General features: G+C 34.9%; 1 protein-coding gene across 4 annotated transcripts in view; it reads right to left on the bottom strand.

Annotated features, from left to right (window-relative positions):
* Positions 1-3,403: 3,403 nt before the first annotated feature.
* The window catches only part of LUZP2 (leucine zipper protein 2), a 502,146-nt gene continuing 488,867 nt past the window's right edge, over positions 3,404-16,682 (bottom strand). For 3 of the 4 annotated variants that reach the window (XM_058688484.1, XM_058688483.1, XM_058688486.1), the window contains 2 exons: positions 9,295-9,381; positions 7,847-8,535 (listed from right to left, as the gene is read on the bottom strand). In XM_058688484.1, coding sequence (XP_058544467.1) covers positions 8,431-8,535; positions 9,295-9,381 — 192 coding nt within the window. In that variant the 3' untranslated portion in view covers positions 7,847-8,430. Of the gene's footprint in view, positions 4,486-7,846; positions 8,536-9,294; positions 9,382-16,682 lie in introns of those variants that run through there. The other variant, XM_058688487.1, reaches the window with a different exon arrangement.

The raw sequence follows: 16,682 nt of genomic DNA, 5'->3' as shown, positions 1-16,682 counted from the left end.
TTGGTTACAAGGATAGGTGTTAAAATTCCTTTGAGTCTCCATGCATACAAAACCATGCTGAAAAGAATTCCCCCTTTTAGAACATCTAGCAAATATAATTCCCTAGTCTAGGTCAAACCTTACACAAAGCAATAGATGTGAAGAAGTATATGAGCCACACCTGTGTATAAGAGGGATGGGGATGACTGTATCTAATGGCTGATTTGAGACGCTAATTTGTTGTGTCCATTTGTACAGCCTAAATTAGCATATTGTATTCATTGCAACTGTATTGGATGGTTACTTAACTACACATACACAGTTATCTATTATGCTTTTAAAATTCTTGTGTTAATCTGAAACAAGATGTATGTCTTCTAACTGGAATTTAAATAAAAACTTGGAAAGAAAAAAAAGACAATCCCTGTGTTAAAACGACATGAAAGATGTAAATAGGAATGAAATTAGGGCAGAAAAAAAGGCATCTGACTGGTATATGCGTATTTTGCTGAATTTATATCCACGAACACATGAATACAGACACATACATACGTGGATAGAGAAGTAAACATATGAAGGTATTCATATACTAAATTTATGCAACTACCAATAATGATGTTAAAAAATGCCAGTAAGCATAGATGTGTATGGCTATCACTACAATGATGCTTGCAATGTATATTGCAAACAGGAGCATGCGTAAAAACATACAGCACACATACACTATATGAGAAGATACATGAATAATTGTTAGGATTAAGTTACTAGATGGTATGTCCATAGATAAAACCAATGTACCCTAGAAATCTCTGAATTTGTGAATTCCAATACAAAAAAACAAAAACAGAAACAAAAACAAAGCGACCTTTAAATGCATACCCTGACACCTCCCACCAAATAAAGTAAAATGAAAGAGGAAATGGCAGACAGTAGGATTAGCACTATAGGGAAGGAAGATTTGTTCCATGCCTTCATTCAAACAACCAGTCTGTGTCTCCATTATGGGAAGAAAGACGAGAGTTCTTTTAGGGTTCATATTTCCCCTACCTTCTTATCTCTTTAATCATATCAAGGTGGAAATGCATAAACACATAAAACACATAAACAGGCTGCTTAATATACAACCAGGAGGATAAAATGAGAAGGTGCATTTTCTTAAATGTTTTATTCATTTTTGAAAGAGACAGAGAACAAGCAGGGATGGGGCAGAGAGAGAGAGGGACACAGAATCTGAAGCAGGCTCCAGGCTCTGAGCTGTCAGCATAGCCCAGTTTGGGACTCGAACTCAGGAACCTCGAGATCATGACCTGAGCCAAAGTTGGACGTTTAACCGACTGAGCCACCCAGGCGCCCCGTGTACATTCTTTGCCAAGGCTGGTAAGAGTCATTACGTCAACTTAATAATGGTCTAATTTACTTTTTTCAACACATCTAGCTGGTCCTCACTTCCACTGATTCAGAAGATGTTTATTCTTTATCTCATAACTTTTTCAAATTTGCAAACATTAATTGTTCTAATATGCATTAAACTATTTATTTATTTGCTGTGTAATAAATGACCAGAAACACATGCAGTAAATATATCCAATTTTATTTATGCCACATCTACTTAAGAAGGATCTATGTCAGGGACTTAAAGAATAGATTTAAACCGCGCTCTTCATTACCTGTTCCTCTTATCCATATTGTGTTGTTCTTTTTTCATGGAGTCAGAATCACCTGAAGTCATTCCCAGTGGCTTTCATAAGCAAATTGTCAGCATCTCATTTTACTCACGTTGGAAACATGACCATTTAAAAAGTTGTGAACTTTCTGCCAAGCGGACATTAAGATTTACATACTTGACACATTATTCCAAGGAAAGACTTGAGGAGCAGCTTTGGGGATTTCCAGCCCCCAAATCTTTAAACTTTGGGATCAAGACTGAAGAAGTATAAAGAAGTAAAACAAATTTGCAGGGTAAAAAGCACCAACTTATCATTTTGAACACGATGCCAATTTAACATCAGTATCAGGAGTGTTCGTCTTCTGCTCAATTCTGCTGCATCTTCTAAATTCCAGCTGGGACTTTCTGCTGAATATCCATCTCTTGACTTAATTTCAATGGGCACTTAATCATGAAAAAGTGGTAAATATAAGCCAGGGTCAGAAAAAGGTCATGACCCACTACAGATTACTCTTTTTTCTTCTCACCCTCGGTAGAAATATTGCCTGTGAATGTATGTTCATTTGTCAGTTAATCAAGTGCACAGGTTAACTGCTTCTTCCTGGAGCCCCAAATAGAGTCTGATTTTCTAGGAACAAATATATTGCATTTATGACCTTCCCAGGATGTCAGTTTCCCTACGACATGAAGTGAAATGGTGTTCTCAAAGGAATTAAGGAATTTAGGAGTGGGGAAAGGGGGAAAACATACACACCACAATTACTTCTGATGCAAATGGCATCACGGCACTAGAGAAGTACCATACAGACACCGTGGGTCAATCATTGTGCTAGCAAATGTATGGCTCTTCTGAGGGGGTGTGCAGGGAGGCACTACCTCAAGTATAAGGCTGAGAAATAAAATTTCTATTTTTGTGACAGAAAACAGAAGAAACCTGTTTGGAAGTTTTTCATGGAAGAAATCCACATTTCATTGTCATCTATACCTAAAAGACTCCTATGTCCTAGACTTCAGGGAATAGAAAGCATTGGCAATTTTCCCATAGGATGCTTTTGTTTTTTGAAAAACACTAATTCACAACTCTCTAGTTATTTCAACTCAAATATCCTCTTTAAAATATTGTTAGCTAGTATCTAGGAACAACAACAAAAAAATACGTTTGAAGCTTTGGACATCCACGCAAAATATTATATATTCATTAATCTGTTTAATAGAATTCTCTCGGTGGAGACTTCACACATACAAGATACGTTCACATGCTGCTCCCTGCCTTGTGGCATGCAGTCAAGAGGACCCTGTCTTGTTTTGTTTTGTTTTCATAGCAATTTTAGGGGTCAAGTGCTGGCTACCCCAAAATGTGCCACTTCGGCATACTGATGATTTTAAATGAAAGTTCTTAAGAAATAGCAATGCAAAATGCATCCTATGACCCTCCCCCACTCTGTCTCCAGAAAATGAGATATAAATCTCTCATGTGAAACCTACCCTCCTTGTGCCAGGAGGTAAAGACAATCCTCATCATCAGAGATAAGAAATTCAGACCCATAAAGGCTGTATAAACATCCCTTGTTATTTTCTACTAATTTACTACCCCAGTCCTAATTCTGTTTAAAATTCCTTATTAACTGCAGCTTTCAAAATTAAGTTTTCCTTGTCCTGTCAATTTCTCACAGATTTATTGTCTCTTTGTCTAAGAAAGTATAAAAACTGCCTGCTTTGGCGATTTCTCTAGGATTCAATTTCATTATGCACACATAATAAAATTTTGGTGTTTTTATTTATTTTTTTTTATTCCTGTTCATCTGTCTCGTGTCAATTTAATTCTTAAACCAGATGAAAAAACTTGAAGGGGAAAAAGGAACAATGTTCCTGTCCTAGACAGTCATGCATTTATCTGTGTGTTTCCTTCATTAATGATGTCTCTTCTTCCAAACCGTAAGTTCCAAGAAGGCAGGACTCTGGCCTTTGAGGAGACGCAATGTGGTAATGCGGTGAAGCACATGGGATTCCAGCAACTCACTGCCAGGTCTATATGCAACCTCTCCTTCTTCCCCTGACATCTTGGGCAATGCAATTAACATTTTTCTACTTCAATTTCCTCTGTGAAATAAAGATAACTGTAATATTGGTCTCAAAGAAGCCTAGAATATTTAATCATTTTTTTTCAAAAGATCTAAAAAACAGTGGCTGGCACATATTATGTGCAATATTAGAATTCATAATTATTACTTTCTCTTGCCATTGCTTTTTTTTAACCAAAAAAAAAAGGAATAGGAACATTTTAGAATCTCAACAAATATTTTTTGAGTAACTGAATGGCTGGCTGACTGAAGGAACAAATGGGGAGAAGGGATCACAGAGATTATTTTATTCAGGGTTTTTCAAATCACATTAGCCTTGGGCTCCCTTTCTTCATTGAAAGTATATTGAGAATGTGGAAGCCCAACAAATACATTATATAAAAGAATAGGTACTCTAGTTGAAAGTGAGGGTTTATGGAGGCCAGAGCCCCCATCCTCACAGTCCTGGAGCTGTGTCTGCTTTAGGACCTGGAGAATGAATGCAGCAGAATGCAGAAGAAAATCTCTGATTTAAGTCCAACAATTTAAGGCCCAAGAGGTTAGAAACTAATACTAAAAGAAATTAAGTGGCCCTGCCTCCATCCAGGCGAATGTCAAAGGTAGATTCCAATTAAAGACGCACCTATGCCAGGTGAATTGTGTCTATCACATCGAGCAGCATTCCAAAATTCATCCAGAAATGCCACATCTACTTTGCTAGAAGTCACAGCCACGGACCCACAGATATATCTTTCAGAGAAAAAAGCAAGGACAAATAGCCTGAAAACAAAACAAAACAAAAAAAACAAAACTAAAACATTGTATTTATTTTCTCTTCCTAAAAGACTACATCTTATGATTCCCTATTATCACAGGAGAATATGCTTCCTTCTGCTTCCTTTTTCTTCCCTTGCTGCTTCAGGTTCTGAATTAATTCATTCAACAAATATTTGAGCACCTTCTATGAGGAAGCCAGTTCTAAGCGCTTGAAACTCATTTGCAAACAAAAGGACAAAAATCTTTGTCATCAGGAAACTCTATTAAACGAAACAAAACAAAACAAAACACCTCTAAATGAAATGAAGGATTTCTGGGGCATTGGCAAAGAGAGTTCGAAGGTACTCTCAGGGTGACATTTCACAAAGGTCCTTAGCTCTTGATACACAGAAGCAAGTACTATTTTTAATGTTAATATTTGCTTTTTCGATTAGCTTATGTAGGAGGATATACATTGCAGTCTTGGTAACAAATCTTTATTGAGCAAAAATAGGCCATCTTTCAGTAACTTTTATTCTTCATCATTGACCATTAATATTATGTAACATAATCCAACAAATAATTTGGGGAAATTTAAGACTGTACATATGACTACGAAAATGTCCCCTAAGTAAACAAGTATATGTTTTCATAACCTGCCAGGTCTGGCCAGCTCACTTTTTTCTATGGTGCCAATAATAATTTCAGCCTCTGCTTGCAATTAGTGCTAATTATAGTACCTGAGCTATAAAAATAAGATTCCATTATAGCAAAGTTCACAAATAATTGTTTTAATCCAGCTATCCACACTGTAATCTCAAACAGTAAAGGTGTGCTTTTCTTATAACTGTCTTAGACTTGTAATCCGGTATATTTTATGAAATAGAATTGTGTCTGAAATAACACTATAATGCTAAATATCTGCTTAAAGAATAAAGGGAATAAAAAAGGTTAGCCATCTAGTATATTCAGTAGTCAGAGATTTAAGATCACACAGAAAACCACATCTAGATGAGTTACTGAATTATTCACTTTGTTTCTGAGCATGTTGGCATTGGATAGACATAATCAGCATTCAGTTAGGTCTTACACATTTTAGGCACTCACCCAATTTACATAGTTAATGCATATAAAAGGAGACACAAAGTCCGAAATAAATTCCTAACTTTGCATATATAGCATTGACTAGTATTTTAAAATAGCTAGAGAAATATGTTTTTGTTAGTTTTGTTAGTACCTATATTGAAACAAATTATTCCACTGGAAAGGATGTTAATTTCTCAGTAAGAGTCCATTTATACTCTGCAAAGTTTAAGTTATCTTTCACTGTTTACCATTACAGGCACAGTTATAGTATCTGAATTCAACATTTAGGTTAATATGTTCTTCCCCAGGAGGGTAGTTAGGCTAGGAATATTAACTCCTCAAGAACAACATCAATTTGTGTAGCTGCTAACTAAAAGAAATAATAAGTAATGGCATCTTTTATGGACAAAGCCACACACGTAAGTAAAGCATTTTAAGCCCTTCTGATGCTATTTTAAAGCAATTAAAGAATTGAGAGAAATAAAATGTGTTCGTTAAAATCACACATACTAAGAAAAAAGAAATTCCATGCTTGACTATCAAAAGGAACTCCCAGAATATTTCTAAATATTTATAAAGCACTTCTGCTGCAATTCTTTTTTGTTTTGAAACAAATAATGCAATGAATATACCCCAGTAAACTCTGCAGGATGCATAATGCTATCTATTCTTAAAGAAAAATATCTATACATTATGCTCATGTAAAGCCCACTTGATCATGCCAGTAATTGAGAGAAACAGATTATTGTCACACACTAGAGTAGAGATCTAGAGCATAGGAAAATTTTACAAATGAGGCTGTTCAAAGTTGATTCATATTAAGCTAAATTCTCATCTTTTTAGCATGTTCTAAAAATCGCAGAACATATCAGTTTGATTCTCTTTTCATTAGTTCCAAAGATGCCTCAAAACATGTGCTAAGGTAAAATGGTGATTAATTTTCCACAGGGTCTATAGAGTCCAGGAGAGAAATTGGAGCACAGAGTGGGGGTGGGGAAGTGAACCTAAATGAAAACTAAATTATCTTCTTTCCTTCTATAAACCTTTGGGGATGGTTAGGGATTCTAAGCACAATCGGGAGATTATAAGCAACAGAACTTGGAAATTAACAATATTCCATCTCACAGAATTAAGTGAGTTTTAGAGCTGAGGAGTCAGTAGGAACTTTAGACCTTGATTTTTGTCTTCTATCCTGGTCTCTTCATCTGAAACCTCTAATGGACCATCTATAAAGTACACTCTCTTTTCTTCTTGGGTAGCCCATAATCTAAAAAAATAATACTGATGAATGACACTGAATTACTCCACAAGTATAACTGCTACATGATCATATCACAGTAATACTTATACTATTTATGATAGTTTGCCATTTTTCCAAATTACCTAATTTCTTGGAATATGTCATTATGATCAAAGGTGTGCCATTATATATCAGAATTTAAGTCCATCTATTGATTACAAATTCCCTTCGATCTTCTCTCTCTCCCTTCCTCCTTTCCTCCCTTTCTTTCTTCTTTTTCTTTTTCTCTTTCTTTCTTTCTTTTCTATTCTTTTCTTTCTTTCTTCCTTCTCTTTCTTTCTTTCTTTCTTTCTTTCTTTCTTTCTTTCTTTCTTAAATTAACAATATCTTCTAAGATAGCATGCCAGGACACAGTGCTCCAAATATATTAATTGTGGTTTGGCAGATCCTTTCTATAAAACCAGTGGTTTTATATACTTTGTGTATTTGCAAAATGGGATCTATCCAGCAGAAGTGAATATATTCAGTGCAGACAACTTAACTGGATCATTTAACCCATTAACTTGAGTCTTTAAGTTTGATGCTATTTCAATGCTATCAATCAAATAGGATTTAGGTATCAATTCCTGCTGCTTCTGAGCTACATTCAGATTATTCAGGAGTGCATTTATTTAATTAGTGGTATTCTTATGCAGAGACCCAACTTCAAAGGTGATCACAGCCATTGACTTGTCTTAGTAATACTTTTGTTTTCAAAATATATAAATCTGGGTTTATTGGTTCTATATGGCTGTTTTACTTTCATCAAATCCCCATTTTAAAATGTATATTATCTGCTTGCATACTTATGTTTTTCAACCCTCTTGGCATCCCACATTCCACTACCCAATTTCATTGAAAAAAAATCTTGCCAAGCATTTCAAAGAACTCAATTCCTAACTTGGAGTAATTCCAGCAGACAACCATAGGGATGTGTCTATAGAATGCCAAAAAAAAATCTCATCAATTATGTCAGAAATTTAGATATTCATCCAGATGTTTTGTCTACATCATACCAAACACATTTTGTAAATTTTATTAGCTGACTAAAAATCTGAAAGAATTGTCTTGACATTATTTAGACATGGTTCAAAATAACAAGAAGTATAGCAATAACACCCTCATATAAACAATAGGTTCAGGTTGACACCGATTCCAACCTTAAAGAAAGTGACTCCCATTGGCCAATGTGGGCAAGTTTTTATGATATGGTTGCGATTTGGATTCTAAGAATGCCAAGGATCCACAACATTTTATCATCCTCCAATTAATTTCAAAACTAGATGATAAAACTACTAGATAGCCAATGAACCAGAAGAATTAAATGTCATACTGCATTTGAGATCAAAACTGAGCAGTCTATACTGGGCAATTTACTGATGACAATGACTATTTAAGACTGTGGATATCCATTTTAATTAGGTTATTGCTCAAGGATCATCATTGGCCTGGAATCTTTTGGAAAATTTTTAGACTATATAAAGTTACATAAAATTGTGAAAAAGTTGCATGCTTTAAAAACTTAGTATTTCCATCAAGCCTGTGGTTGAAAAAGAGTATGAAGACAATCATAAATGGATGTTTTTAACACAGTTTCTTGATATTTACAGTATTTTTTCTTCTCTAGTTGCCCTCCCTTCAAAGTTGGTCAATTGTTTTTCTGGGTTTTTCTTCACCTCACATTCAGTACAAGGAAGGATTTGCAATTTCTGTCAAACAATACAGAAAAGACATTTAGGATAGTCGCGATAAATATACATTTAAGGGAAAATTAAAATCTTAACAGAATAGTAATATAAATTTTTTATCTCAACAAATATCCTACAGACAAGTGAATGCTAGACCCAAATGAAATAAGTGTAAATATGTCCATATTTCTAATTCATGGAAGTACAAAAAATACTGTCAACAAGTTGCAAGGTGTTTCAAAAACTATTTTGAGAAAACTTTGGCCAAACCATTCAACTCTGATTAACCCATAAATTAGGAAATGTTGTATTAAGTGAAATGAACCCTACAAATTACTATGATATAATATTTTTGGTCATATAAAGAACAGTACAGAAAGAAGTTCATAATTAAGTTCCTGAACTGTGTTTGTTGTTTGTTTTTGTTGGGAATATGTACTTCTTTCTCCCTCATCTGCTTCCCCAAATCCTCTTCTTATCTTTTTTTGTTCCATAAGGAACAGATGCATGTTTTTTGTTCTCTGTATATTTTTGGTGTGTTTCTTGGTTGTGTGTGTGTGGTGGGGTGTACCTCTTTCACCCTTGTTCTTCTGAGGTTCTGAGATGATCAAGCCAAAATCTTAGTTGCAGGCACAGTGTCCAAAGACACTAGGTGAAGGAGGTATCTTGTATTAGTCAATACAACACCCCTGTTTCAGCTATAGACACAGAGAACACCATGGGAATCAAAGGATTCAAGTTCTTTCTGACATAATCAAAACAAGCAAACAAATAAAATACCTGTGGGGTAGTCACTGGCTCTACTGTAGCATTGGTTGGGGGATTGTCTTTGTGCTTCATTGAACAGGTCCTGCCCTCTTGTAAAAGCTGCAAATGAAAACAGATCAGTGAAGTTAAGTTAAATGAAGAAAGGGATAGAAAAATTCCCTTGAATTCTTCCCTCTGTAAAACTTCTTTCCCTTTGATGCAGGTTGGAAGGGTGAGCTAGGGACAAAATAAACTCATCGCAACCTGAGTGGGATCCCAAGGAGAGATCAAACATTCACAGTTGGTTCGGGAATCTCAGTGGTGCTTAGGACAGTCAGCTACTACAACAAAATTCCATTCCAATGGAAAATTCTTTGCAAAAGCACTTAAATGGAAGTAAAGAATTATAAACTACTATATCTGTGAAGCATCTAGACCCTAAAGCATTAAATATGTCAGTCGTCCATATGCCCGCAGGAACATCAATATTGCAAGCTAGGAAGCAATTTAAACAATATAATCATCAATCTGTGTAGAAAAAAATCCTCACTACCTTAAAAAAGATTATATTTTGGAAGATAAGATCTTAGATTTTACTAGCCAGGAATTCTCATCTTACTTGTTAGCCTCAACAGTTTTGAAGAAGAGTTGCTGGCAGTGTATTCCAATTGGGCTTCATTTCCGTTTTAACTAAGGTTAAAATATTGAACTTCTCTTCCTTCTCTCTCTCCCATGCTCTATCATTCTCTCCATCCCTTTCTTCTCTCCTTCCTTGTCTGCTTCTCTTCTCTTTCCATACTATCTCTCATTCTTCCTTCCTCCCTTTTTTCTTTCTCTTTATTTTAAACACTTAAAAAAAATTTTTTTTTAACGTTTATTTATTTTTGAGACAGAGAGAGACAGATCATGAACGGGGAGGGTCAGAGAGAGGGAGACACAGAATCTGAAACAGGCTCCAGGCTCTGAGCTGTCAGCACAGAGCCCCATGCGGGGCTCGAACTCACGGACCGCGAGATCATGACCTGAGCCGAAGTCGGCCGCTTAACCGACTGAGCCACCCAGGCGCCCCCCCTTTTTTTTAAAAAAATTTTTTAACGTTTATTTATTTTTGAGACAGAGAGAGACAGAGCATGAATGGGGGAGGGTCAGAGAGAGGGAGTAAACACTTTTTAAAAGTAACTACAAAAATCATTTATTGTAAGTATATGCTTCTTTTTGGGGGGCGGGGTGATTGCCTGTAATCCTTTCTATGTGTACAACAGAGCCTAGGAGTTTAATAGTCCCTGGCCACCGGTAGCTCTGAACATAAACAACTCAGTTTGTTTCCTTGGGATCTAATAGGGGGAGATCATCTAAGAGGGCCTCATACTAACATCCTATAAATTCTACAAGTAGATGATAAATAAAGAGGTTCCAAAGGAGACTTACTCCAATTTGGATTTTAGAGTAATGTTATTTTTCTATGCTTGCTATTCTTGCACTATATTGCTTTTATTTGAATACACACCATGTTTTTTTACCATTCCATGTCCATACGTATGTCATCCCACCTTCATAAAAGTCTCCACTGTGACATCTTGACAACCAGCTACTCATTCCCTTCCTAGAATGTCATTTCCACCACGAGATAAGACTCAGTCATACTTTCCTGCTTTAAAGGCACAATGTCTATAAAAATTCTATCACTTAAGATTGTTTTTAGATGTATAAGCATGTCTGGCTCTTTATTTCCTTGAAGACAGAGACTACATTTATCAGCTCTAGATCTCAGCTTCATGCCAGCAGATAACAAGTGGTCAATATGAAATCTCTGAGTAAATAATAATTGAATAACACAAACATTGGCTATGAAAATATTTTAGTACTTCAGAATTTTAATAAATGCCTGATTTTTTCATATGATCAGATTTAGATATATTTGATTGAAGCCCCAAAATGGTTACACATTGCCCCTTCTTCTATATAAGCCTATTAGAGTCGAAAGGTAAGATAAAAATAATAATAGGAGAAATCAGTGGTCAAAACCTTGACTACGTTATTCCAAAGAATTTTAAGCAGATGCACAGAGGAATCTTGCACACTAAGAAATGCATTTCTTTTTATGTTCTATGGGTTTGAATAGGACCTGGAATCTAACATTTCCCTAGAATATTATAATTATTCTATTTTTGTTGTGATAATACAACCAGCTTGTGTTTTGATCATGCTTGCATTCAGCCTTTGAAAAATTAACAAATAGTTGTATAAAGTCAAGCTCAAAAAACATGATGAATGCGGAAAGTTTCCTGCAAAGTATAACGTACCCCAAAGTATGTTTTAAGAACAATGGTGTTTGTGGGTCATGCACGTTCAGGGGAAAAGTTTCTTTTAAAATTAACCAGTTGTATTTAAAGTAGTTCTTCTCAAAGCCTTTAACATGCAACTTCTTAAAGTTCTGGTCTTGCACGAACTGTCCACATCATTATATAAGGTGATGGTTAAAACATGACACTCCTGGGTGATAACTGAGTCCTATGGCAATGGGGTTTGCATTTTCAGTCAGCACTCCAACAATTCCAATGCACAGTTAAATTTGAAGCCTACTTCTTCATAAAGTACAAAGGCACTACAAACCTTTTAGAAGGATATATAATATAACCGTTCCCCAAATCTATTTGACCTTAAAACCCTGTCTTGTGTGGCCCTTCACTTGAGGTCATTGTCATGAGGAAGCTTCATACTATAGGATTTTCAGCAGAGTCTACTCTTTCATTAATGCAAGCATGGCTGACTATTTCAGACAAGCCTTTGATCATCTGAACAATGAAAACTTATTAAATTTCAACATTAAAGAAAATGTTATGTGGCTTAAAGATAGCTTGAACCTTTTTTGATACTTTGATCTTACAATGAACACTACCTTTAAAATTATTTTGGTCTGTGCCTCACAGGCATTGTAGAAGTTTCATGAGATGAAGTTCATAAAATTCTTAGTGTTTCTCAGAGAGACAGCATAATTATAACTTGCAGGTTATATCATGCCCTAATAAGCATCTTATCAACTGTATAACCTATGATAAAGCAGGCATTCACTTGGTGAAAACATAAAGGGGAAGTTTCTTCATGGAGCTCTCTTACATTTGTTGCCAACATCACCCAGATTGCCAAAAGTTCCAAACAATTGTAGTTAGGAAGACAACAAAATAAAAAAAGAAAAAAAAAAGAAAGAAAAAAAAAAGGAAACATTTACAATATTGTATTATAAAGGCAATTTTTCCTAATGGTTATACTGCTTTGGAGTAAAGTAGAATTTGGTTTGAATTTTAGCCCTGATGTTTATTCATTGGTGATCCTGATAAAGTGATTTGATAAATTACTTATCTTTGGGTCTCAGTTCAACGGAGTCACTTCTTCACAGAATTGAGGATAAAATGAGAAAGCACAGAAATACTCAGTATAAATATTGACAAATAAACATTCTCCCCTCTTCTACTATTTTTCATATTAGTATTAGCATCATTAATGATTATAAACCAACAATTATGATGAGTTGCCACTGACATTACAAATATGAAGTATGCGGCCAAATCAGGTCATGTAAGTCCCATGATGAAGAAGAAGAGGAAAGGGGGACAGAAAAGGAAATGGAGATACACGTTTGGATTTGGAGGGATGCAAAAACATTTAGTACCAATACTTTTTTTTTGACACTATAGATAAAAAATAATAAAAATAATGCCATGTTCTTTTGTTGGGAGGAAAAAAGATGAGAACCTAGAAGTTTCAAGGTTCTGCAAAATTATGTTGATATATTTGAAGATTTATCCAGTAAAACAGGCTTGAGGATGCTACTGGCGGACCCCTTAATTTTACTCTTGTGAGACCATAAGCAGAATCTACTTAAAACTTGCCAGACTTCTCTGATCCATGGAAAATGAGGGATAATTAACTTGTGTTTCTTGAGGCCATTTACTCTATGATAACTGATCATTTATAATTGAAAACTAATACAGATATTATGACAGGGGACCTGTATGTCATATCATGGGAGCCTAAAGTATCTTATTAGTGTGGCTCTTCACCTTTGTTTTGATCATTTAATTATAGGTAATGTATTGGTTCCATACTTTTTGAAGGTAGGCAGTAGTTAAATTATAAATAAAAACTCTCTTTGGGGGTGATAATTTTAAAATAATTACGTGAACACAATATATAGATGCCTTTTTAAAATGTAATAACAATCTCTTTCCCAATTCTTCCTCCTGATCTCTTTGTGGCTATTAATACTGCTGGCGCTTTGACTGTCTTAAAATTCTCTGTTTGATAGCCCTGTTCCCTTAATGTTTTAACATCTAATCTCTTTTGTCCCCTTCATCTCAACCCCTCATATTTACACATGAGGATATCAACAGTTAGATATCAACTCAAGGCCATAAAAGTATTGTTGCAAGTAAAACCCATGTCCACTTTCCCGTAAATTTGGGATCTTTCCAAGATTCTATACCACCTTTTTTTCACTTTATTATTTAACTTTACAACATCTTATATTTGAATGGTCATATTACATTTTACAGTTGTGGTTAATGACACAATTTTTGACAACAAAATAGTTCCCCATAGTTTTGAAACATTCAACAAAGATAACTTAGTAGGTAGTAGATACACATGGGGGCTTGATGAATCAATGAGATGTATTATCCAGAAAAGAAAAGAAAAGATGACTCTTGGTTAGTTAGGATGACTAGGGATTTCTTCATGAAGGAAGTGAACAAGGAAATCATCCTTGAGGAATGGATAAAGTTGTTTATGGCAGAGTCAGCGGGATGAAGGGGAAGTTAAAGTAGGTGTCCGGTGGGAGAAAGCATCAAAGGTCACAGCGTCAAGGTCAGCTGAGATAGTAACTACCAAGAGATGACTAGAATAGGGACGGTTCATGGAAGAGCTTGCAGGCCAAATAGTGATGTTTATACTCAATTTTGCAATTATGAAGAGGCAGTTATACTGTAAATATCCTGTAAGAATATGCCTACTTTTTAAAAGAAGTTTACAAGTTAATACTTTCTCTGTGCTGATATCTAAAGAGATTCATTAGTAAGACTCTGAAGTGATCTATCCACATAATACATACTTAAAAACATCATCCCTAGTAGAACCCTCCTCCTTCAGTGAAAGTTTTGGAATCCATGCCATTTTTTTATGAGCACTTCTCTCTCACTTGCACTATTCTGGAGACCACCAGGATTTGTGAGGGCAGCTGCCTTTCCCATCTCTCAGCAGGTTGACAGGAAGTTGAAACTTAGCTAAATTTTTCAGAAATTAGGTTTAAAAAATCCAATATGTGGAGCTGGAGTTTCAGAACTTATTTCATAAGTCCATTACTAAATTAAATTATGCAGCTGAAAGAACAACAACAACAACAAACATTCCCTTTTCAAGTGGTTCATGTTCATTCGTGCCTGAAACTTAGACACTACATATCATCAAAGTATGCTGAGCTTGTCATCACAACCCAACTCATGAGATAGTAAATCTTGAGACTTTTCCTTTCATATTCATTGACCAGAATCTAAGAAAAGCAACAAGAACAACAATAACTAATGTACTTTAATTTCTCCATATGGACTCAGTACGGGTCATTGCTTTATCTTAGCTTGCAAAATTGAAACTTGCAGATGAGAGCTGCTAACAGTCTTTCCATGGCTAAGTCTGTAAACCACTGTTTATTAAAGTAATTCAGTATGTTAGACACTAATCCTCCTCTTTCTTTAAGAGATCATGAGGTTTATCTCTTTATTCCATTCCTAGATTATTAAACTGAATGATCCAACTCTCTCCAACCTTGCTTTCTGCCATCCATCTGTTGGTCAGTCTCCAGAAATGTCTTCCTAACATATATCCTATCATGATAACTCAGTGCACAAAAATGAATCAAATCAAAACAACTTAGAAAAATATCATCCCGTGCACAGATTTGTGATTTCTCATTGCCTATAAAGTATAGTAGACCAAGAACATGGATGAGATGCAGGGGCTGGAGACAGTTTTCTTAAACAAATAAGATGTGATATAGAAGCATGGCCTTCAGACTCACCTTGATGAACCACAGCAAAGCCTCTGAAGGTAAATGGGCATTAAAAGAATGAGTCTCTGCTGTCACCTACTCAGACTCACAGATTTTCTTCTTATTACTATTGTTAAATACACATACATAGGCAGAGCTTTTGGTCATGCTGATTTTTTTTTTTTTTTGCCTCCTTGCCCAACACTACCTAGAATAATTATTGACTTTTAATTCTTTTAATTATTTCTGGTACAACGAGGAGTGCAACTGTAAATCTTGGAAAGAAATGATAAGTTCTATTTCATGCAAGAGATTTTATGACTAAACAGAATAAGGTAGCGGTTAAGCCCATGGTCTAAGAAGTCTGGCTTAACCAATGTTCAAATCCTTAGATCAACTGCTTACTAGCTTTGTGGTCTTCAATAAGTTATGCATTATTTTCTTAATCCAAATTTCCATATTTATAAAATGTAGAACATTATTATTTTATAAATGTGTGTAAAGACTACATAAGAGAATGAGTTAAAGCACTTAGCTCAGTGCCTCTTACTAATAAGATCTCAATATATCGTAGTAGCAATGATGATAATGAAGATAGAAATGAATTTGTAAACCACCTGGAACAAAGCACTTGAAATATATGAGATATGCAGTAAATCATACCTGTTATATCACAGCAGACTCCTTGATACTATGTTTTCAACAAATAATTGTTCATATAACGATATATGTGGTGCATGCAGTTTGCAAGGAAAAGTAGTTCTACATTAGCTTTTTCAGATGCATTTGCATTAATACAATGACATTGAAGAAAAATGATACAACCTAATTACCCCCCCCAAATTATTATCATCACTATAATAATAAGATTTTTTTTCTTTTAAACAAGGAAACAAACAAAAATTATACATTTAATGTTGGCTCCAGCACGATGAAAGGGATTTCTCTCTCTCTTTCTTGCCCTCTCTCTCTCCTCTCTTTTACAATGCTGGTGCAGATATTTTGGAAAATAATTTAATAAGATAGATACAGTAGTTTCAAATATGTCCATTATCCAGTATATTTCATTTGGGATAGTCTTTCTCTGAAGAAAATAATCCACATTTAAAAAGAAAACCTTTCACTCAGAAGTATTACTTTGGGATTTGTATAGTAGCGAAAAAGAAAGTAAAATAATCATTGAATATAAAGAAGGTTAAATAATGATAAAATAATTAGGTGAAATATTTTATAGTTATTAAGACATTTGTGGGCTATTTATTAATATGAAAATTACTTAAGCTTAAAATATATAATTCAAAATTATACAGTTAAAATCACAAAGATAGTGCATGTAAAACAGAAATAAATGCACCAAACTTTTTATGTTGACAAATGTCAA

Source organism: Neofelis nebulosa, chromosome 10 (assembly GCF_028018385.1).
Source record: "Neofelis nebulosa isolate mNeoNeb1 chromosome 10, mNeoNeb1.pri, whole genome shotgun sequence".
NCBI classification, from domain to species: Eukaryota; Metazoa; Chordata; class Mammalia; order Carnivora; family Felidae; genus Neofelis; species Neofelis nebulosa.
This window is presented reverse-complemented; position numbering and strand designations above follow the sequence as displayed.